General features: G+C 53.4%; 1 protein-coding gene across 3 annotated transcripts in view; it reads left to right on the forward strand.

Moving 5' to 3' along the window:
* Positions 1 to 22,057, forward strand: part of FAM193A (family with sequence similarity 193 member A) — a 138,041-nt gene that overhangs the window by 46,682 nt on the left and 69,302 nt on the right. For 2 of the 3 annotated variants that reach the window (XM_047799326.1, XM_047799327.1), the window contains exon 2: positions 6,984 to 7,229. The exons of the other annotated variant lie outside the window; for it this stretch is intronic. In XM_047799326.1, the coding sequence (XP_047655282.1) occupies positions 7,002 to 7,229 (228 nt within the window). In that variant the 5' untranslated portion in view covers positions 6,984 to 7,001. The remainder of the gene's footprint in view (positions 1 to 6,983; positions 7,230 to 22,057) is intronic. 3 annotated transcript variants of the gene reach the window in all.

Here is a 22,057-nt window from a genome sequence, read left to right on the forward strand (position 1 = left end):
GTTTAAAGCCCCGTGGTTGAGTGGGGCAAGCAGGAGTTCCCGTGGGGTGCTAATGCAGAGGTTACCTGATCCCTAGCCTGGGCCCATGCTGCAGGGCCGCCAAAAATGGGAAAAACTAAAAAGAATTACGAAGAAAACTGCCCCCCCCCCGTCCAGTCACATCATAATTATTGTGCTGAAAACAGTGATTCAGAGAAAATTTAGGAGTTCCTGTTGTGGCTCAGTGGGTTAGGGATCCAATGTTGTCTCTTCGAGGATACAGGTGCAGTCGCTGGCCTTGGATTGGAACCTGGATCGGAGCAAAAGGAAGACCCAGTGGGTCAAGGATCTGCTGTTGGCCGCAAGCTGCAGCGTAGGCCGCAGGTGAGGCTTGGTCTAGTGTTGCTGTGGCTGTGTCATAGGCCTCAGCTGCAGCTCCAGTTTGACCCCTGGCCTGAGAACTTCCACATGCTGTGGGTGTGGCTGTGAAAAAAAAAAAGGAAAAGGAAAAAGAAAATTTAAATGCAATCAGAGAAAAAGAAACATTCTAGAACTACAGCAAGACTAACAGGCTGCTCACGGGAAACAGCACGAGCCAGAGGCAGGAGGACAGCTTTAAAGTAGTCAAAGGGAAAGAGCGTCACCTAGAGTTCGCGACCCACAAAACGGTCACGACAGTTCGCCCAGGCGGAGTGCGCGCCTCTGTCCACTGGACCACCCACTTCAGAAAGGAAAGAGCCGAGGAGAGTGGATCCTAAAGATGCTCAATTTTTTGGACTTCGCTTGTGGCGCAGCTGGGGCAGGATCTGGTGCTGTCACTGCTACGGTGTGGGTTCAACCCCTGACCTGGAAGCTTCCACATGCCGCAGGTGCAGCCAAAACAAAAACAAAAACTTCAGGTTTTTGAAGCTAAAAAAAGAGAACAACAACAAAAAAAGATCAATAGAAAAATGGAGGAGTTCCTGTCGTGGCGCAGTGGTTAACGAATCCGACTAGGAACCATGAGGTTGCGGGTTCGGTCCCTGGCCTTGCTCGGTGGGTTAAGGATCCAGCGTTGCCGTGAGCTGTGGTGTAGGTCTTGGATCGGGCGTTGCTGTGGCTCTGGCGAAGGTCGCTGGCTATGGCTCCAATTGGACCCCTGGCCTGGGAACCTCCGTATGTCGCAGGAGCAGCCCTAGAAATGGCAAAAAGACAAAAAAAAAAAAAATAGTAAGACAGATTTAATAAACCCAATCGTATTAGTTATCATATTTGATATAAATACTAAATACCCCTAAAAAGCTTGCGAGACTGGAGCAAAAGGGAGATGCAGCTGTGTGCTTTCTGCAGGTGACTGGCTTTAGGTGTAAAGACTCAAGTGGGCCAAGAGTTACGTCAGAGAGCAAGTCGCGTTGCTTACTGACAAGAGAGCTCAAGCGGCTCTGTTGGCATCAAGACAGATCCGTCCCGGAGCAGAAAGCGTGAGCAGGGTACAGAAAGTCATGTCACACTGATGCAGGAGCCAGTGCCTCCAGAGGATGCGCCGTCCGAGGTGCTCTCATACCTGAGAGCAAAGCTTCACGGTACGGGGAAGACACACTGATAGAGCTTCAGGGGAAATAGAGAAATTCGTCCTTCTGTTTGGAAACTGTAATGTTTCTCTCAATAATTGACAGGAAAATTAAATAGAAAGTCAGCGAGGTTACAGAAGACTTGAACAACCCCACAGACACTTGCCGAACACTTTACCCACCGACAGCAACGTGGGTGCACATCCTTTGAAACTAACGGGGGCATTTCCTAAGGCCTGACCCTGGGCCATAAAAGGGTATTAACAGGAGTTCCTGCCGTGGCGCAGCGGGTTAAGGACCCCGAGTTGCTGTGGCTGTGGTGCAGGCCGGCAGCTGCTCCGAGTGGACCCCTAGCCTGGGGGCTTCCATGTGCTGCAGGTGCGGCCCTAAAAAGAGAAAAAACAAAACAAAAATCAGCAACAGGGATGTCCGTGGTAGCTCAGTGCGTTAGGGATCTGGCATTGTCATTTCTGTGGTGTGGGTTCAATCCCTGGCCCAGAACTTTTGCATGCCTTGTGCAAGCCCCCCCCCGCCCCCCCAAAAAAGCAGGAGTTCCTGCTGTGGCACAGGGAGTTAAGGATCTGACTGAGGTGGCTTGGGTTGCTGTGGAGGTGTGGGTTGGATCCCTGGCCTGGTACAGTGTGTTGAAGGGTCCAGTGTTACATAGCTGCTACTCGGATTCGAGTCCTAGCCTGGGAACTCCATGTGCCTCCGGTGCGGCCCTTAAATAAATAAATAAATAAATAAATAAATAACAGAAAGATACGAGAAATCTACAAGTATTTGGGAACTAAACCACCTTTTTTTAGGGCTGCACCTACTGCATATGGAAGTTTCCAGGCTAGGGGTCCAATTGGAGCTGCAGCTGCAGGCCTGCACCACAGCTCGTGGCAATGCCAGGTCCATAACCCACTGGGCAAGGCCAGGGATCAACCCAGCTGCACATGTTCAGATCTGGCATGGCTGTGGCTGTGGTGTAGGATATGAGTCAGGTTCATTTCTACTGTTCCACAATGGGGACTTTTTTTTTTTTTTTTGGTCTTTTGTCTTTTTAGGGCTGCACCCTTGGCATATGGAGGTTCACAGGTTGAATCAGAGCTACAGCCGCCGGCCTACACCATAGCCGCAGCAACACGGGATCCGAGCCTTGTCTGTGACCCACACCACAGCTCACAGCAATGCCGGATCCTTAACGCACTAAGCAAGGCCAGGGATGGAACCCGCAACCTCATGGTTCTTAGGTTCATTAACCGCTGAGCCACGACGGGAGCTCCCCACAGCGGGAACTCTTAAACCTCACTTTGAACAGTCCCTAAGTCAAAGATCAAGAGGGAAATGGGAGAACTAGAAAAGCCATTAACTGATGAGAATGAAAACATAACATGTCAAAATTCAAAAAATTCAGCCAAAGCGATGCTGAACAGAGAACTTGGTAGCATTAACCACCTCTCTGCAAAGGAAAGGGCTCAGTGGAGTCCCGTTGTGGCCGAGCAGAAATGAATTGGACTAGGGTCCGTGAGGATACGGGTTCGATCCCTGGCCTTGCTCAGTGGGTGGAGGATCCGGCGTTGTCGTGACCTGTGCCGCAGGCTGCAGATGTTCAGATCTGGCATGGCTGTGGCTGTGGTGTAGGCCAGCAACTGCAGCTCCAGTTCGACCCACAGCACCTGGGAACCTCCATATGCCAAGGGAGCAGCCCTAAAAGGGGGTGGAGGAGCTGCTCAGTGACCTATACCTCCACCTTCAGGAAGCAGAAAATTAGGAGTTCCCACTGTGGTGCAATGCAGTCAGTGGCATCTCTGCAGCAACAGGACTCAGGCTTGATCCCCAGCCCAACAGGGTTAAAGGATCATTGTTGCCTTGGCCATGGCGTGGGTCGCAGCGGTAGCTCATGTCCTCCCTGGCCTGGGAACTCCATATGCCGCAGGGGGTCTGAAAAGAACGAAAGTAGGAAATTAAAAGCCGGTTATACCCTGAGTAACCCAAAGAAATGAAATAATAACATAAAAGCAAAAGTAAGTGAAACAGAGCATTTTTAAATATGGAAACTCCCTGAAACCAAAAGCTGATTTTTTTTTTTTTTTTTTTTTAAGAATAATAAAATTGAGTTTTCCCGTCTTGGTGCATCAGGATGAATCCAGCTAGGAACCGTGAGGTTGTGGGTTCGATCCCTGGCCTCGCTCAGTGGGTTGGGAGCTGGCATTGCTGTGGCTGTGGTGTAGGCTGGCAGCTGTAGCTCCAATTGGACCCCTAGCCTCAGAACCTCCACATGCCACATGTCCAGCCCTAAAAAGAGATTTAAAAAAAAGAAAAAAAGCAGAAGAGCAGTTTTATGCTGTGTGATACTGTTTACGGACCATTCTAGAAGTTGCATAATGATCTGTAGAGACGGAGTTCAGTCCACTGGTGACCTGTGAGTGGGGTGGGCTTGGAGGGAGAGGAAGCAGAATAAGGGGGACAGAGGGACTCCAGGAGCTGGGGGGTCAGGTCAGATGGATCCTCGTCTCAGCGTCGTCGTGGCTGCGTGGTGCCGCCTCCTTGCCCTGCCTCGGTGGTGCCTGGCGCCCCCGGGGAGCTACGTGTGTACCCGACCTTGAATCACAGGAGGGTAACCAGGTGGCTCACCTGACTTTTAGTCCACAGGGGTCGTGTGAGCTTCATCGGAAGAGCCACGGCCAGTTGAGTCACCTCCCTGCACGGGCGTGTTGGCCATGGCCGAGAAGGTCTGGTCCTGGCTCCACATGCAGTCTGCATGGATGGTCTGGTCCAGCCCTGTGGCCTCACACACCCTGGGCACCTGTGACCCCCACCTCCGGTCCCTGGAGCCTGGTCTGCCTCCCCTCTCCCTCCCCGGGCCCCCTTGGCGACTTCCTTCTTCATTGCCCCGGAGGGGCCCTCCCTGGCCTGGGATGCCCCCTGGTTCTGCTGGGCTCCCTGGTCTGCTGTCCCTCTGAGCCTCCGCGGTGTCCGCTGTCCCTGCCCAGCCGTCCGAGCTGTGAGGACGTGGGGCACGCGTGTGTCTCCGAGCCGTCGCACATGCTCAGGGCGGCACCTGCCGCCAGTCCTTGGCTCCTCTCCTGTCCCCACGCCTGGCGCCTGGCTGTTCTCGCGACTCCTCCCTCCTGAGCCACAGGTGGCTTCACCCCCATCTCCTGGTCCCCTTCCTTTCTCCTCTCGCATCTCTCCTCCCGCCGTTGCCCCGCTCGGCCTGGCTCCCTGCTCCCTGGTCCTTGGTCTCCTACTCGGGCCCCCGTGCCGGTAGCAGAGGGGCTCCGCCAGCCCCCGACTTCACCCCTCTCCTCAGGGAGGCCGCTGAGGGCCTCGGGCTGCAGGGCATGGATCCCAGCCCAGCCCCTGCGCCTTGCCCTGCTTTGCCCCTGCGCTGTACGCTCACCTCGTCCTTGGGTCTGGCGAGTGTTTCCCCGGAGGACGGGGGTGGTTGCTTTGCTCACCGCGGGGCGTCCAGTGCCTTGGCCCGTGATGGGCTCCCCATAAACACTGGACGGACAGACAGACGCGTGACGGCCGCGTGGGCACTCTCACGTCCGTTCTGGCTCGCCAGGGTGTGACGGCCACTTGGTGACCCTTGTGACCCTGCAGCCCGTCACGGCCTGCTCTGGGGGAAGCAGGTGGCCCAGAGGGATCGGGAGGCGGTGGCTCGTCTGGCAGTGAGGGGCTTTTTGGGTCAGGCGGGGCCGAGAGAGACAGCTCCTCCTGTGGAGGGCCGTCCTCTCCCTCTGCACCGGACACCAGCGGCTGCTGATGGGGCTTGGTTAGTCCGGGACCCGCAGGTGTGGCAGGTGTCGGCAGTTTTGGCTGTTGGTTTGGGGTGCAGGTAAGAACATGCCTGCAAGTCCTTTGCGTCCAAGTGGTGCCGCCAGTCGTTCTTTTCATTACTCGTTTTTGCGTTGATCCCTTCAGCCGCTTGTCTAGGAGCCTGGTATCTGGTCGCCCCGGGCCTTGGAGACCGAGCCTGGGGCCCACGAGGGCATGTGTCGGCTGAGGCACCAGTCATGTAAATGCCGTGTGTAGTCCAGGTGACAGGCACAGCCCGGGCCTCTGTGAACAAGGGTGCAGCAAGACTGGGAGAGCCGCGGCCTGAGGGGGAGCCGGGTTGCTGGCCAGGCAGGGCTGGAGGGGCCTCTGGGCGACCTTCTAGCCAGAAACCACCTTGGCACGGGTCTGCTTGGCCCTCCCACCTGACGTGCACCAGTAGGCACACTCCAGATGGCGAGAGAGGTCTGGGGGTCCTGACAGCATCCCGTGGTGCTCTGCCTGGCACCTTGGCGGGTTCTGCTGCCCTGGGAAGGCTGTGCCCGGCTTCCCTGCTCAGCTGTTGCCCAGGTGTGCCTCTCCTCAGGATCTCCAGGACGGTTCCCCTAAGGTGCAGGAAGCCCTTCTTAGGCTCGTGCTGATGTGGAGTAAAATCTAGGCCCTGCTTGCTCACCTTGTGACTTTAGGCCTGGAAGCCTGGGAGCCTGTTTGTGTGTTTTTAAGGCTAATTTTACTTTCCTGGTAGGGTGGTTGATAACCCTTTAGAGAGGATCTAGGGTGGTGCTCTTGCCTCTTCCTCCTGCCTCTGAGGCTTCCACCCCAGCCTCACCCTGCAGTTTAGGACACATTTCAAAAAGCGGACGTAGAAATTGTCGCTGCAGTTATTTCAGCGTAATTGTTGCTGGGAGCTGGAAGGGTGGCTGTGTCTTGGATGTGCGGCTGCTGTCAGGCTCCTGGAGGTTATCTTGACTCAAACGTGGACAGCCCACTGCAGGCGGTTTGGACCTGCAGAGGCACTTACGCCAGAATCGCTGCCTCAGACCTGAGCCCTATGTGCAGCCATCTCCAGAAAACTGCTTTGAACTTCGTTGATAGTTTAAAAAAACAAAAACAAAACAGTGTCCCGGTGCCTTCTCAGTCTGAGAATCGAGGCCTACGATTTTCAGCACGTGGGGAAGTAATATAGGAGTCTAGGTGAAGGGGTCAACTGGACAGATTTCTGACTCCTATTAAATGTCTTTTAGGCTCAGTGGTTAATGAACCTGACTAGTTTCTATGAGGTTGCAAGTTCGATCCCTGGCCTCGCTCAGTGGGTTAAGGATCCGGTGTTGCCGTGAGCTGTGGTGTAGGTCGCAGATGCGGCGCGGATCCCGAGTTGCTGTGGCTGTGGTGTAGGCCGGCGGCTACGGCTCCGATTCCACCCCTAGTCCCTGGGAACCTCCGCATGCCTTGGATTCGGCCCTGAAGAGAAAAAAAAAAAAAGTTTTTTATGGTATGACGCTTTTCTTTGAAGTATGTGTTAGAGGTTTCTAGAACACTAGGTACAGTTTTATCCAGCAGATTCCCTATTTGATGTTTCTCTCTGTGAGCGTGCGTGTGTCACCATCCCAGAACTGTATGTAATGTTTTTAGTGGTCTTGGCTTTGCGGATCATGTTTTGAATTTTTTTCTCTGTTCCAGACTCCTTTTAATTTTGGCATGAATCATAGAGCATCACCCTACCCTGCTGGGGATTACTGTCTCCTGTGCAGAAGCGAGCGTAAAGACGCCTCGTTCTCAGACGGCGGAGTAAAGACGGCGAGCAGGCCGGCCCTGTCCGTGGCGCCCAAGGGCAACAGCGTGCTGCGCCTGCCGCTGTGGGTGTGCCCGGACTGCCGGCGGGCCGTGGAGAAGGAGGAGCGGCACGGCGGCCTCGACCCGCCAGCGGTGAGTGCCCGGGCGTGCAGGAGAGCCGCTGCGCGCCAGCTGGGCCCTGGGATGGTTGCCTGGGTCTGCCTTCTGGGAGGAGCGGCCTCTGGTGCCACCCTCTGGTCCCCGGGTCCACCCTCTGGGCCTTTGCCCAGTCGTCCTGGCCGCACCTGTGGTGGGTAGGAAGGGACCTGCCTCCTTGGTCAGGACACTGAGCCAGCAAGCTTAGGGGCCCAAAGGGCGGGTTTTGGCTTTTATAGTCTTGTCTCAGAATGTCTTTCTTTCTTTTGTTTTTGATTTTCTCTTTTGGCCTCCCTGAGGCACTGGAGGTCCCTGGCCAGGAAGCAGACCTGAGCCACAGTTGCAACCTATGCTGCAGCAGCAGCAGCAGCACTGGATCCTTTTAACCCACGGTGCCAGCCTGGCATGGAACCTCTCCAGACGCTGCAAAGACGCTGCCAATCCCTTTGCGCCACAGTGGGAACTCCTCTGGTTATGTGACGTTTTGTGTGTTTAGTTCTGAACAATTGTGTGTTCTGGTAACTTACTGGAAATTCTTTCCCAGATGCAATTCTCAAGTTGGGCCGCACCTCCCCACCCCCACCCCTTTTTTCCTTCTTCCCTTTTTTTTTTTTAAATTTTTATGGCTGCACCTGCAGCACGTGAAAGTGGCCGGGGTGGGGGGGGCGGGGATCCAAGCTGATTTGTGACCCACCCTGGAGTTGTGGCAACACTGGATCTTTGAACCCACTGCACCGAGTCAGGGATCGAACGCATGCTTCTGCTGCCACAGAGACAAGGCCAGGTCCTAAACCCACTGGGCCACAGAGGGAATTCCCCACCCCCTTTTTTCTTGATTTTTATGCCTTAACTGAACGAGAGCTGCTTGAGACTGTCCGGATCTCCTGCCAGACCGTGTCTTCGCTCTTCGTGGGCCTAGTTCCGAAACGGCTCTCGAACCTGTGTTTTGAGGTCTGGGAGGACTTGACTTTTGCAGCATTTAAGGCCCCACCTTCTCGGGCTCTTCTGTTCCTTTAATTCCGCTTTCAAGCAGCTGGTGGTTTTTCTGAGCTGCTGTCTTCTCTCCTGATACCTCTCTGCCTGTGGCCCCGACAGCCCCGTCCCCGCCACGTTCTGTGCCCCAAGCTTAGTGCCCCCAAACGTTGCTCTTCTTGGCACAACTCTCCCCGCCCGTCAGGGTCCCACCTCTTCCCTCGCTGCCCACCACCAAGTCAGTGGTCTCTGCTTCAGGGTTCCTCAGCGGCAGCCCCCCAGCTCGCGTGCCACCTTCTGTAGTCGTGCTTTAGTGGTTGTCTCGGAACCTCGTTGTTTATCGAGATAGGAGTTGATTTCTGCCTCTTCCCACACGCCCCCCTTGTCTGCTGTTTTCTTCCTTAGTGCTGCTTACTGATATACTGTGTGTTTTATTTATTCATCTCGTTCGTCTTTTTCCTTCGCTGGACTGTGCATTCCAAGAGGACAGCTATTTTTGTGTATTTCCTTACCAAGAGCGGTGCCTAACCTTGTAAATTTTAGGTACCCAAACTATTTGAATTAATGAATAAGTGAATGAATGAACAAAGAATCGAATAGATCTGGTGTCCCTTCATTAAGAATTAAAAAGCTGGCACAGTCACTTACGATGGAACGTGATGGAGGATAATGTGAGAAAAAGAAAGTGTGTGTGTGTGACGGGGTCACCTTGCTGTACAGTAGAAAATTGGCAGGACACTGTAAACCAGCTATAATGGAAAAAATAAAAATAAAAAAAAAGATGGCACAGTCAGTGTTCAGTTTGTTCACCCTCAGATCTTTGTACCTGTATCATTTTGCTGTTTTGCCTTTGTTTCCGTTCTGTGTCCACTTAAAGTACTTGGTGTTTTTTCCCTTTTGTAAGCGGGAGGCTGTCGAGTGTTCCTGATGCTGGTTGTGCCCCATCCACTCCCCGTCAGCACCCAAGTCTCCCGCTGGCGCACACGTCCTCTTCACTTCCGAAGCTTTGCTGTCTCCTCTTATCATCTCCGGTCCTGCTCTTGTGTTTTGGCCTGACCGTGCCTTTGGGGGAAGGGTTGCTGTTGTTTCTCCTGGTCTTAGAGGCAGCTGAAAATGCCTCGATTTCCCATAATCAGTCCTGCCATGAAGGCAGCTCGATTCCTGACGCCCGGTCTGTCCTGGATAACAGAGGGCCCAGCGAGGCTTCCTGGCTCATCAGAAAATGTGATCCCAGGAGCCACAGAGCTGTCCCGCTGTCCTCGGTGTGTATGTAGATTTAAGTCTTCCGTTGTGTCCAACAGTTGGCTCTTTGTTCACGCTGCTTAAAAATCGCCAGCCTTTCTAAACACACGCGCTGTAATTGACATCTAGTGGAGCCCCCTGTTTAAAGTGTGTGCGTTTTGACAAGTGTATTCAGTTGTGTAGCCACCACTACTGAAGAACAGCCCAGATGGAACCCCCAGAGTCCCTTTGTTCACCGCAGTGAGCGGCCCTTGCCCTCCTCCTGGCCCCTCGGGACCACCGAGGGGGTTCTTGCCCCGTGGATTTGCTTTTTCTGGTGTGTCACGTTGACTTCCTTGACTTGGCGCAGTGCTCTGAGAGCCATGTAGCAGTAGTTTGTTCCTTTTTATTGCTGAACACCCTGTAGACGTTAACCACAGTGGGTTGTCCCCTCGCCTCCTGGGGACGTTTCTGTTGTTTCTGGACGTGGACGGTGCTGTGATCAGCTGTGTGGCATCTGTGCACAGGTCTCTGCGTGGACGCCCTTCTCACAGGTTGCTGGAGTGGTTTACTCACTTTTGCTCAGGAAGGCGCATTAAGGTCTTTCAGGGCCTCGTAGATGAGTTGTGCTCCTGCCCCACCTCTTCTCTGGAAGTCTTGATGCTGTTGCTCTCCGGTTTCACAGTGCAGGTGGAGACCGAGGGGCCACGGTGGGTGCGTTCACTCAGCACAGCACCTCTCTGCACCTGCAGGTCGGTCAGTCTGCTGCTCGCTGGAACTGGCCGGGCTCTGTGCTTTTTCTTTTTGGCCACACTCATGGCATGTGGAAGTTCCTGGGCCAGAGATCAAACCCAGGCTTCTACAGTGATACCAGATCCTTAACCCACTGAGCCACCAGGGAACTCCTGGCCTGGCTTTGTTCTTATTGTCCCATGGACTCATCCCTCTGGTGGCTGCTGCTCCCTGGGGTTAATGTAGGCCAGGGGAGCGGTCTCCATGCTCTGCCCCCTCAGTGGTGGTGGCAGAGCCTCCTGCCGTGACGCTTTCTCTGTCTCTTGGGCAGCCCCTTGCCAGGGTTTGGTGGCTCTTGCCTGGTGATCCTGCCTCTGCTGCATGGCAGCCAGCCTCTGCCGGTATCAGGAGGGGCCTTGGGGGTGGTCGCTGCTTGTGTCCCTGTGGGTCCTAGGCCTTTCCTCCAGGGCGGCGGGCTTGGACCCTCTCCTCGGTGGACCAGGCCTGGACGCCAGGTGCCCACACCAGGCACTGGAGGCTTCTGCTTGCTCCGAGAGAAGCGCTGGGCCAGGCACGTCCCTCTGGCCGCTCTCAGCCTTTCCGAACCCGTTGAAGTTGAGCTGTTTCCTCTGACCTGCTCTTAGGGCCGCCTGCTTTCCTCAGCCAGGGTGAGCCCACGCACACGTGCTCTGCCGGGCAGGCTCCTAGCCCTCGTCCAGGCCGTCTGGTCCTTTGAGCTCTCTGCTGGGTGCAGTTGCACGTGTGTAGGTTGTCCCGCTGGTTTTGCACCATCAGGGTCAGGGCTGTGTGTCCCCGAAAGCGGGCCTGGCCCTGAAGTGCTCTCCAGTGGATAAGCTCTCGGTCATCAGAAGTCATGGCAGAGGGACTCCTGAAGCCCTGCCTCCCAGCTCTGCTCCGGGGCCCTCGTTGTGCCCCGACACCTGGGAAGTCTGTTTCCAACCCTCAGCGGGACTCTGTCTGTCTGCGCCACTGGCCTGAGTGTTTCCCGTCGCCAGTTCTTGGACCTCCATCCCTCCCGCCCGACTGCGGTCCCTCTGACCTCCCCGTGCGGCCTCTCTCTTGCAGAGCCTCTGGCTCCGTGGCCTGGGACCTGGTTCGGTGCTGCCCCCTCCTGGCAGAAGGTGAGCGGAGAGCAGGAGCTCCCGCCAGGGTCCAGCGGGTGGCTCCGGCTTCCTCGCTGTCCCCAGACAGCCCTCCGCCCTCCGCCCTGCTTCACCGGGGCGCCTCGCAGGTGCCCGGCCCTCTCCGCCCTCCCAGGCTGTGGCTCTGGCTCCCTCTCCCCCATCTCTCCTCCCCACGCTCGGGGCAGGGCGCCGCCGCCCCCCCAGCTCGCCCTTCACCGGCGCACGTGCCTCCGGGTGGATCTTGAACGTGCCGGCCGGTTTCTCTGGTGGAGAAGGTGTTTGCCGTTTCTCTTGCGGCCGGTCGTGGTGAGTGATCTTCTTGGGACTGGTCTCTTTTCACGTCCCCCCATCCCTGTCGATACAGCTCTTCAGTCCTCACGGTTAGGCTGCGGCTTCCTTTTTTTCCCACCAGTCTTGCATGAAGTCTGTCAGTTTTGTCTTTCCGAAGAAGACTCTTTAAAGCTGCTGTCCTTTGATGTTGTCTGTTTCATCACCACTGCTGTCGTGCGGGGGCCTTCAGGCCGCGGGACCGTCGAGCGCAGTTTTGGGGGCACGCGAGAACGTGCCGAGTCAGCCTCCCTCGAGCTGGCCTCGCCACCGCCCTCTCTTCGCCGCGGCCCCGTTCCCGGCAGATGCTGGTTTCTTCCTGCACCGGGGCTCTGCTCTGTGTATTGAGAGGTGGTGATGGCAGGCAGACCTCTGTCAGTAAGCTGAGGCGTGCGATTCTCCCACCTTCTGCTTCTTGGGAGAGGAGGCCCGTGCCTGTCAGGGTGGGGGGCTTCCCATTTTCTAGGCCGCTTCTGAGGGAGCCGGAGCTTGGCGACAACGGCCTTGGGGAGCTGCATTCCTGTGCTGTCTCACCTGGAGTCCTGGGGGCAGCCTGGGGAAGCATGGGAGACAGCCCCGATCCGAGCTACGGATGCCAGGTGGCCGGGGGGCCGCCAGCGCTTCACCATGCAGCCAATCCGATTTTTTTCTTCTTTCTCTCTGGTTATTACTCTTCCGCCCTTACTTGTTGAGTTCTCATCCATCAGTTTTCACTATTCTGTGCCGATGTGTGCTGGAAGCCTCTAATTACTGCTCTAGATTTTGAAAAGTTAGTTGTCTTGGCTCCATTTTCAGTGTTACGCGGTTTTGATTAGTTCTGTTTTCAGCCGTGAGTGGTATAGAGCATATGTCTCTTGGATCACCTTTAATTGTGTTGTCTTTTAATGCTGTTTTAGTTGGAGATCATGGCTTGTGTTACAGTGGTTCTTTATCCGTCACCTATACTAATACGTGCGCAGGCTTTTCTAGGTGTTCCCTGTGTGCTTGAAGGTGTTTCCTCGGCATTTCGGTAGAAGACTGTGCACGCCCGTCAGGTTCTCCCCTTGTTGTGTCTTAAATCCTTTCGCGTGATTAATTTTTGCGGCTTCATCGATCAGCTCTCCTGCCGTGCGTGTGTGTGTGTCCTTTTACCCTTATCGGTATTCCCGTCTTTGCTTTGTGTGTCTTAAGGCCGTGCTGGGCGACTACGAGTTAGAGTGACTGGGTCTTGGTGCTGGTGCTCACTCTGTGCTGGAGCCCCTGCGGTAGCTCCTTCTCGGGGCTTTCTGGTTGCTGTGCCGGAGCTCTTCCTCCCACCCCCCTGCTCGCCATCTCACAGCCTCCGATGCTGTCGTGTCGTGCGATGGGTGCTGTGTCTTGTCAGTGGTCTTTGCAGTCAGCATAACTTTGAGAAGCGACTTCTTATTTTATTGTCATTTTTTTCTTGAGGTGAAGCCGATTTCCTCTAAATCGGGGTGCGTGTGGGCAACGTGGTGACTTTCAGTTTTTGAAGATTGGAATCCGTTTATGCTTGTAAAATACCGGCTGTACTCCCTGTGCTGTGCAGTGTCTCCTTGTTGCTTCTCTGTTTTAGACGGAGTAGTTTGTATCTTTTAAGCCACTGCCCCTGTCTCGCCCCTCCTCCCGTCCTTCTCTTCAGTGATAATTGCTAGTTTGTTCTCTGTGTCTGTGAGTCTGTTTCTCTTTTGTTATATTCACTAGTTTTATTTATTTGTTTTTGGGCCACGCCCATGGCGTGCAGAAGTTCTGCGGCCAGGGATCGAATCTGAGCCACAGCAGTGACAGTGCCCGATCCATAACCCACGTGGCCACCAGGGAACTCCTGTTTTATTTTTTAGATTCCGCATGTGAGTGATAACATACAGTATCTGTCTTTCTGTCTGATTTGTTTCCCTAAGCATAATCCTTTCCAGGCCCGGCCATGTTGTTGCAGGTGGTAAAATGCCTTTCTTTTCGTCTCTGGGTAGTGTTCTGCGTGCTTGTGCGTGTGTGCGCGCTACGTCTTGTTTATTCCGTCACCTGCCAGTGGCCACTTCAGTTGATTCCGTATCTTGGCTCTTGTTAATGGTGCTGCCGGGAAGATTGGGGTGCATGTATCTCTTCAAGTTAGTGTTTGCATTTTCTTTGGATGCCTACCCAGGAGTTGATTGCTGAATCATATGGCAGTTCTACTTTTAACTTTTTAAGGTTTTTATTATTATTATGGTTGATTTGCAATGTTGTGTCAATTTCTGCTGTACAGCAAAGGGACCCAGTCTCACACACACACACACACACACACACGCATATGCATTCTTTTACTCTCATCATCCTGCGTGATGTTTCATCACAAGTGATTAGAATACATATAGTTCCCTGTACTATGCAGCAGGATCTCATTGTTTATCTGGTAGTTCTTTTTTCTTTTTTTTTTTTTTGTCTTTTTGCCATTTCTTGGGCCGCTCCCGCGGCATATGGAGGTTCCCAGGCTAGGGGTCGAATGGGAGCTGTAGCCCCCCGGCCTACGCCAGAGCCACAGCAACGCAGGATCCGAGCCGCGTCTACAACCTGCACCACAGCTCACGGCAACGCCAGATCATTAACCCACTGAGTAAGGTCAGGGACCGAACCCGCAACCTCCTGGTTCCTAGTCGGATTCGTTAACCACTGCGCCACGACGGGAACTCCCGGTGGTAGTTCTAGTTTTAGTTTTTTGAGGACCCTCCACACTGCTTTCCATAGTGGCTGCACCAGTTTCCAGTCCCACATGCAGGGCACAGGTGTCTCTTTCCTCCACACCCACCCCAGCATTTGTTGTTTGTGGTCTTTTTGATGAGGACCGTTCTGACAGGTCAGAGGTGACAGCTCATTGTGGTTTTGATTTGCATTTGAGAAGCTGCTTCTTAACAGTGAGACTGACCCTTGCACTTACTCCCATTGCTCATCTGTGGGGTTTATTTCTGCCACCGTGCAGGGCACAAGTCGAGCATCCCCTTAGCCCAGGCCCGCCCACCCCCACGCCTCTCGCAGCCTCTCTCCAGAGCTCGCAGTCCGTCCTGCTCTGCCCCTGAGCACTGCTGTGGTTGCTCTCCTCGCGTTTTGAATTTTGGGCAGGTACCCGCAGTGCACGTTATTTTGTGTCTGACTTTGCTGAGGGTTGTGTTTAAGACCGTAGATGTGGTCCCTTTGCCTGTGAGCACGCGCTGCGCCTCAGTTGTTTCCCGGTGTCACGAGTGATACTCTGGGGGCACACGTCCTGCTTTCTGTTGTGTATACAGGTAGGAAAAGGACTTGAGTCAGAGGGTGGAGGGCAGTAGCATATTTTCAAATGAAAACTGATGGCTTTCCGAAACAAAAATTACTTAGTGAGTGCTGTAGCACTGGTTTGCAAATCATCTTAACATCTGGGTTCTCCTGTCTACTTCCGTGTTCGTGCATTGTGATGGATTCTTTTTTTTCTGACTTTTTAGGGCCGCACCTGTGGCATATGGAGGTTCCCAGGCTAAGGGTTGAATCTGAGCTGCAGCCTCCAGCCTGCACCACAGCCACAGCAATACCAGATCCGAGCCACGTCTGCAGCCGACACCACAGCTCACAGCAACACCGGATCCTTAACCCACTGAGCGAGGCCGGGATACAACCCACATCCTCATGGATACTAGTTGGGTTCACTACCACTGAGCCACAGTGGTAACTCTTGATAGACTATCTTGCTTGAAGCTGCATGAAGAAAATATTTTAACCCCTTTTCAGATAACTGTGAATATTCTTCTTTGATACCACACCAAATCATGACAGTTAATAGTTACTTTAATAGCTGCAATGTAGAATCTGAAATGCTATCAGTGCATTTTTCCAGCGCCATTAAGCTGAAGTCCGTTGTCTGTCCTGCGCTCTGCGTGGATCTCTTCTGCGCATGATTTTGCAGCACCACACGGCCGTCATTTGCAAGACAGCGGTTTCCCATGCAAGGGAGAGCTTCGGGGCAGTGACACCTTTAATGGTTTTCTAAGTCTCATTCGTTACCGTCACCGCCCGTCTCCCCCGAAAGGTCTCTAAATGTGGATAAGCTTTCGAGCCCCTACCGATGGCTCTAAGTTTTCCAAACTTCCAGTTTTTGCTTGAAAGCTGAGAGTTTACAGTGGCCACAGATAGTGTCAGCTGTTTCCCTTGAACGGACAAACTTATTTCATTTATTTTTGAGAAAGTGTCGGATAGTTTCCAAGTCTGAATAAGCATAGATTTGTCTGTCACGCATCTTTTCAAGTAAAATTGATGTTTCATGGACCAAGTAGCTCATTCTGCCCCCAGTGCACAGTGCCTTTCTTAGGACCCTACAGAAGCGCCTTGCACCTGCTTGCTGTTCAGCACGCCGACTCCTCAGAAGACATGCTTGCGGGTGGAGATTTAACACCGTTCAGGATTTTATAGCATCAGAGGACTTTTTTTTTTTTTTTTTTTTGCTTTTTAGGGCCATATCCACGGTAAATGGAAATTCCCAGGCAGGGGTTGAATTGGAGCTACAGTTGCCAGCCTGTACCATGGCCACAACAACGCCAGATCGAGCCATGTCTGTGACCTACACCACAGCTCACAGCAACACTGGATCCTTAACTCTCTGGGCAAGGCCAGGGATCGAACCCGCATTCTCATGGATACTAGTTGGGTTCATAATCCACTGAGCCACAATGAGATCTCCCTTCATTGACCTTTTTGTAAACTAAGTGTGTGGTGGTGAACACAGTGGCTACTAGTCTGCTTTGCTCTGTATTTTGGAGTCAGCGTAGCTTTGGAACAGACATATTCAGAGAGGAAGCCCTCTTACCGTGTACTCATCAAAATGTCTTGGCCGTTCTTGGTTCTTTAAATTTTTGTTTAATTGAAAATTATCTCATCAGTTCCTATCCCCTTGCTCTCCACCCCAGAACTGCGAATTGACCAGGCTTGCACGGACTCTTAAGTCAGCAGGAGAATTAACATCTCCCTAGTACTGAGTCTTCTAATCCCCTAAGTTTAGAATCTTTCTCCACTTGTAAGTGTTTATATTTTCCTGTGTTATACCATTGCACCTTAAAAAAAAACTACCCAGAGCTACTTGGCTTTTATTTATACTACTTAAAATGGTGTCTTTTGCTTTTTCCATGTCTGACGCCACCCATGTGCCTGTGATTGACTTCTCTTTCTAAGTTGTTATCGGCACTGCTGGACCCTGTCTGAAGATTTGCAGTTTCAGGTTCCAGGCGCTTTGTCTCAGATGTACTTTGTGTTTCGGGGCAGCCATGCCGCAGTCCTTGAACAGACGGTTTTATGACACACAGTGCAGCATAGGGACCGTACTCAGTCCCTTGTGGTAACCGGTAGTGGAAAAGAATGTACGACATAAATGTATGTAACCTACATAGATGTGTGAACGACGTTGCCGAAACTAATCTGAAGCTAACACTACATTGTAAGTCAGCTGCACGTCAGTTAAAAACAGCAGGAGTTCCTGTTCTGGTGGGACAGGAACTAGTGGAAACGAACCAGACTTGTATCCATGAGGTTGCGGGTTCGATCCCTGGCCTCGCTCAGTGGGTTAAGGATCCAGCATTGCCGTGAGCTGTGGTGTAGGTCACAGACACGGCTTGGATCCTGCGTGGCTGTAGCGTAGGCCGGAGGCTACAGCTCTGATTCAAGCCCTGGCCTGGGAACTGCCATGTGATGCAGGTGAGGCCCTAAAAAGCAAAAAAAACCAAAAAGGCAGATGGCTTTTACTTAGCTTCTCAACCTTGTCCCGCTTGTCCCTAGCGTGACACCCAAGAAAGAGAGGAGGGCGTGACGTGGAGTTGTGAGGAGGCAGTTAGAGGCGGAGCTGCGTGAGGAGCCAGAGCTAAGTGGAGGTACTTGTTTGAAGAACAGTTGGGCCTGGGATGTGATTTTTTCTTTTTTTTTTTTTAACCTACCTGAAGGTGAGAAGATGGCTTGTTCCCCTTTCCTGGGAGGACATGAGACTCCTGGGCAGAGGCAGAACACAGCAGCCACATCCCAAGACCCAGCGTTTGGGTCCCCTGTGTGCCGCCACCCCCGGGTCTGCTGTCAGAGCCGCAGCTGCATTGGCGTGTGTCGCTGCTCAGGAGCAGAGTGCGTCTGCCCCTTTGTAAGCAGTCAGCAGGCCTGCACTTGCTGTGTCTCAGGCTGTGGGAACGCTGAGCCGTGGCCCAGGGCAGGGGAGAGGGCCTCACAGCCTAGGAGACCCCAGAGGACCTGCTCGCCCCAGTCCTCCCGACAGCCGCCAGGGAAGGAGTCAGCGGAGGCCTCGTGGAGACGCACCTGACCTTGCTGGGCGGCTGGCGGGAGGCGGGAGCAGAGCCAGGCTCGCGCGCGTGCTGAGTGACTTTGCGGCCAGGAAGCCGAGAACGTCCCTTTAAGGGGCTAAGGTTTCAGAGGTCGACTGTGAGTGAGGGGAGGCTGGACCTGGAGGGGGTTGGGGGGCTGGGGGAGGAGCTGGCCACGGGAGGCGAGACGGGGAGAAAAGCGCTGGGAGCCGTGGAGGCCGTCCCTCCCGTTTAAATTTGACTTTATTCTGTTTTTACTGTTGGGTTTTAGGGCCACACCTGCAGCATATGGAGGTTCCCAGGCTAGGGGTCGAATCGGAGCTGCAGCTGCCGGCCTGCACCCCAGCCACAGCCACGCGGGATCCTTAACCCACGGAGTGAGGTCAGAGATGGAACCCACGTCTTCATGGTTCCTAGTCAGATTCATTAACCACTGAGCCACGAAAGGACCTCCTCCATAATGCCTTTTTGGATTTGACATCTAAAACACAGGTGACAAAATAAAAAATAGAATTTCCGGAGTTCCCATTGTGGCTCAGCAGTATCTAATCTGGCTAGTATCCAGGAGGATTCGGGTTTGATCCCTGGCCTCACTCAGTGGGTTAAGGATCCAGTGTTGCCGTGAGCTGTGGTGTAGGTCACAGACTTGGCTCGGATCTGGCCTTGCTGTGGCTGTGGTGTATGCCTGCAGCTGCAGTTCCATTTCGACCCCTAGCCTGGGAACTTCTCTATGGCCCTAAAAAGACCAAAAGCAAAAAACCACCAAAAAGCAAAAATAGAAGTTCCTTCGTGGCTCAGTGGGTGAAGGATCTGGCACTGTCATTGCTATGGTTATAGCTGTGATGGGGATTTGGTCTCTGGCCTGGGAACTTCCACATGCTGTGCAAGTGTAGCCAAAAAAATTAATAAATAAATAAAAATAGGAGTTCCCTTCTGGTCCAGTGGGTAACGAATCCGACTAGGAACCATGAGGTTGCAGGTTTGATCCCTGGCCTCGCTCAGTGGGTTAAGGATCCAGCGTTTCCATGAACTGTGGTGTAGGTCGCAGATGCGGCTCGGATCTGGCATTGCTGGCTGTGGTGTAGGCTGGTAGCTACAGTTCTGATTAGACCCCTAGCCTGGGAACCTCCCTCTGCCACAGGAGCGGCCCTAGAAAAGGCAGAAAGACAGAAACATAAATAAATATTTATGGAGTTCCCACTGTGGCTTCATGGGTTAAGAACCTGGCACAGTGTCTGTGAGGATGCAGGTTGGATCCCTTGCCTCAGTGGGTTAAGGATCTGGCATTGCTGCAAGCTGCAGTATAGGTCACAGATGTGGCTCAGGTCTGATGGGGCTGTGGCTATGGTGTAGGCCTGCAGCCACAACTCTGATTCAACCCCTGGCCTGGGAACTTCCATTTGTCACAGGTATGACCCTAAAAAGAAGAAAAAAATTTTTTTAATTAAAAATGAGCAACGGGGACAACATCCAATTAAAAAGCTTCTGTGTGTATGTAAACGTGATTCACTTTTCTGTACACCTGAAACTAATACATTGTAATCAACTATACGCCAATGGGAGTTCCCGTCGTGGCGCAGTGGTTAACGAATCCGACTAGGAACCATGAGGTTGCGGGTTCGGTCCCCGGCCTCCCTCAGTGAGTTAACGATCCAGCGTTGCCGTGAGCTGCGGTGTAGGTTGCAGACGCGGCTCGGATCCCGCGTTGCTGTGGCTCTGGCGTAGGCCGGTGGCTACAGCTCCGATTCAACCCCTAGCCTGGGAACCTCCATGTGCTGTGGGAGGGGCCCAAGAAATGGCAAAAAGACAAAAACAAACAAACAAACTATACTCCAATAAAATTTAGAAAGAAAAAAGATTTTGCACAGCAAAAGAAACCATCAACAATAAAAAAAAAAAATCTACAGAATGGAAAGATAGTATTTGCAAACTATGTATCTGTTAAGTACATAAATACATAAAGAACTCATACAACTCAATAGCCCAAAACCACGTAACCCAGGTGAAAAATGGGCGAAAGACCTGAATAGACATTTTGGTAAATAAGATACATAAAGACCAGCAGGAACTTGAAAAGAGGCCGGAGTTTACTGTCCTTAGGGAAATGCAAATCAAGACCACAGCGAGTGGCCACCGCAGGCCTGTGAGCATGGCCGCTCTCCCAGAGGCCAGCGAGCAGCCGAGCAGGATGTGGAGGAAAGGACCCTCGTGCGCCGCTCGCGGGCACGCAGGTCGGTGCGGCCGCTGTGGGGAACGGTGTGCAGCTTCCTCAGGAAACTCAGGACAGAGCTCCCGTGTTGCACCAGCCGTTCTGTTTTGGGAACGCATGCAAAGGCCATGAAACTAGAACTCGAGGCAGCATTATTTATGATAGCCTACGCACTCACTGATTGATACATGGATAAAGAAGATGTGGCGTGTACACACACACACAGGAGTGTTACTCGGCCGTAAAAAGTGAGGGGGAGGCCTTTACCGTTAGGACAGCAGGCGCAGGCACAGACTCTGAAGGCGCGGTGCTAAGTGAAGTAAACCAGAGACAGCCAGGTACTGTACGGTCTCACTCACACATGGAATCTTTTTTTTGGTTCTTTAGGGCTGAACCGCAGCATGTGGAGGTCCCCAGGCTAGAGGTGCAGTCAGAGCTGTAGCTGCCAGCCTTCACCCCAGCCACAGCAATGCAGGATCCGAGCCACCTCTGCAACCTCCACCACAGCTCACGGCAATGCTGGATCCTTAACCCACTGAGAGGCCGGGGATTGAACCTGCGTCCTCATGCATGCTAGTTACCGCTAAGCCACAATGAGAACTCCCCATATATAGAATCGTAAACCCCAAACCAAACTCAGAGAGGAGGAGATCAGACTTGTGTTGACTGGAGGCAGAGGATGGCAGGAGGGGGAGGCGGGGGAAGGCTGTCCAGAGGTTCAGACGTGCGGTTGTCAGATAAACGGGTGCGGCGTGCGGCGTGGTGACGGGCTGGCACTGCCATGTGAGTCGTAGGGAGACTGTGGCCTCCCACGGAGAGGAGGCCCGCGGGGGAGGAAGGACCGCTCCTGTCATTGGGTCTGAGAGGATGGACGCCGGCTGGGCCCGCCGGGGTGATCCTTTCACACGGTGTAGGTCAGACTGGCTGCTGCGCGCTTCAGACGGACATGGTGATGTGTGCTGATTATTTTTCAGTAAAACCGGGGGAAATTAAAGCCCAGTACTGCAAACAAAATGTCCATTAAGAAATACTTCCATTGTGGCGTCGCGATGATGGGTAGCAACCCTAAAGAGACCAAAACAAACTTTTAATACCTAAACAAATCCTGTCGGAAGATACAGAGTTGTTTTCTGTTGTTTGTTTGAAATTATAAAAAGAAAAGCTTTCAGGCATTTATATGCTCGTCTCCTGGCACTCGTTTGTAAGGGTTTTGTTAGGGATGTTTTGGTCAGGATTCTCCAGAGGAACAGAACCAACGGGAGACATAGATGATAGACAGACAGACAGACAGACAGAGGGAGGCAGGCAGGGAAGGAGGAGGTTGATGATAGGGATGGGCTCGCTGGAGAACCGGCACAGCCGGGCTGACTCGGCCCCTCCAAACGCTTGAGAGTCGAGGCCGGCGGTGTGGGTCGCGTCTGGTGTGAAGGCCGGAGAAGCAGAAGTGCTGGTGTCGAGGGCGGAAGACGGACGTGTCGGCTGAAGCAGAGGCACCTTCTGCCCGTTTATTCTCCTCAGACCCGGAGGGCTGGACAGTGCCCACCCTTGGGAGGGCCGTCTGCCCATCCAGGTGCCAGGCTCTTGCAGAGACCTGTCGCGGGCGCACGCAGAAATACTGACGGACCAGCCCTCTAGGACCCCAGAGCCCAGTCCAGTGGACCCGCGAAGTTACTCAGAGGCTTTGTCTGAGGAGTAGAATTGCTGGGACAGGGGCAACTCAGACACTTAGATTTTCAGGGTAACACAGTTTCCCGGGTGAGTGCCTCATCTGTGCCCCACGGCAGGCGTGGCATCGATGGGCAGAGCTTGAGCTTGGGTTGCTGGAAGGAGTGGTGAGGTGGACCGGCGGTGGCTGTTAGGAGGCCCCACTGAGGCAGAAGAGCTGGAGTCTGTCTCTAGAGGAATCACCCTTCTATTGAGACAGGA

This window comes from Phacochoerus africanus, chromosome 10 (genome assembly GCF_016906955.1).
Source record: "Phacochoerus africanus isolate WHEZ1 chromosome 10, ROS_Pafr_v1, whole genome shotgun sequence".
Classification (NCBI taxonomy): Eukaryota; Metazoa; Chordata; class Mammalia; order Artiodactyla; family Suidae; genus Phacochoerus; species Phacochoerus africanus.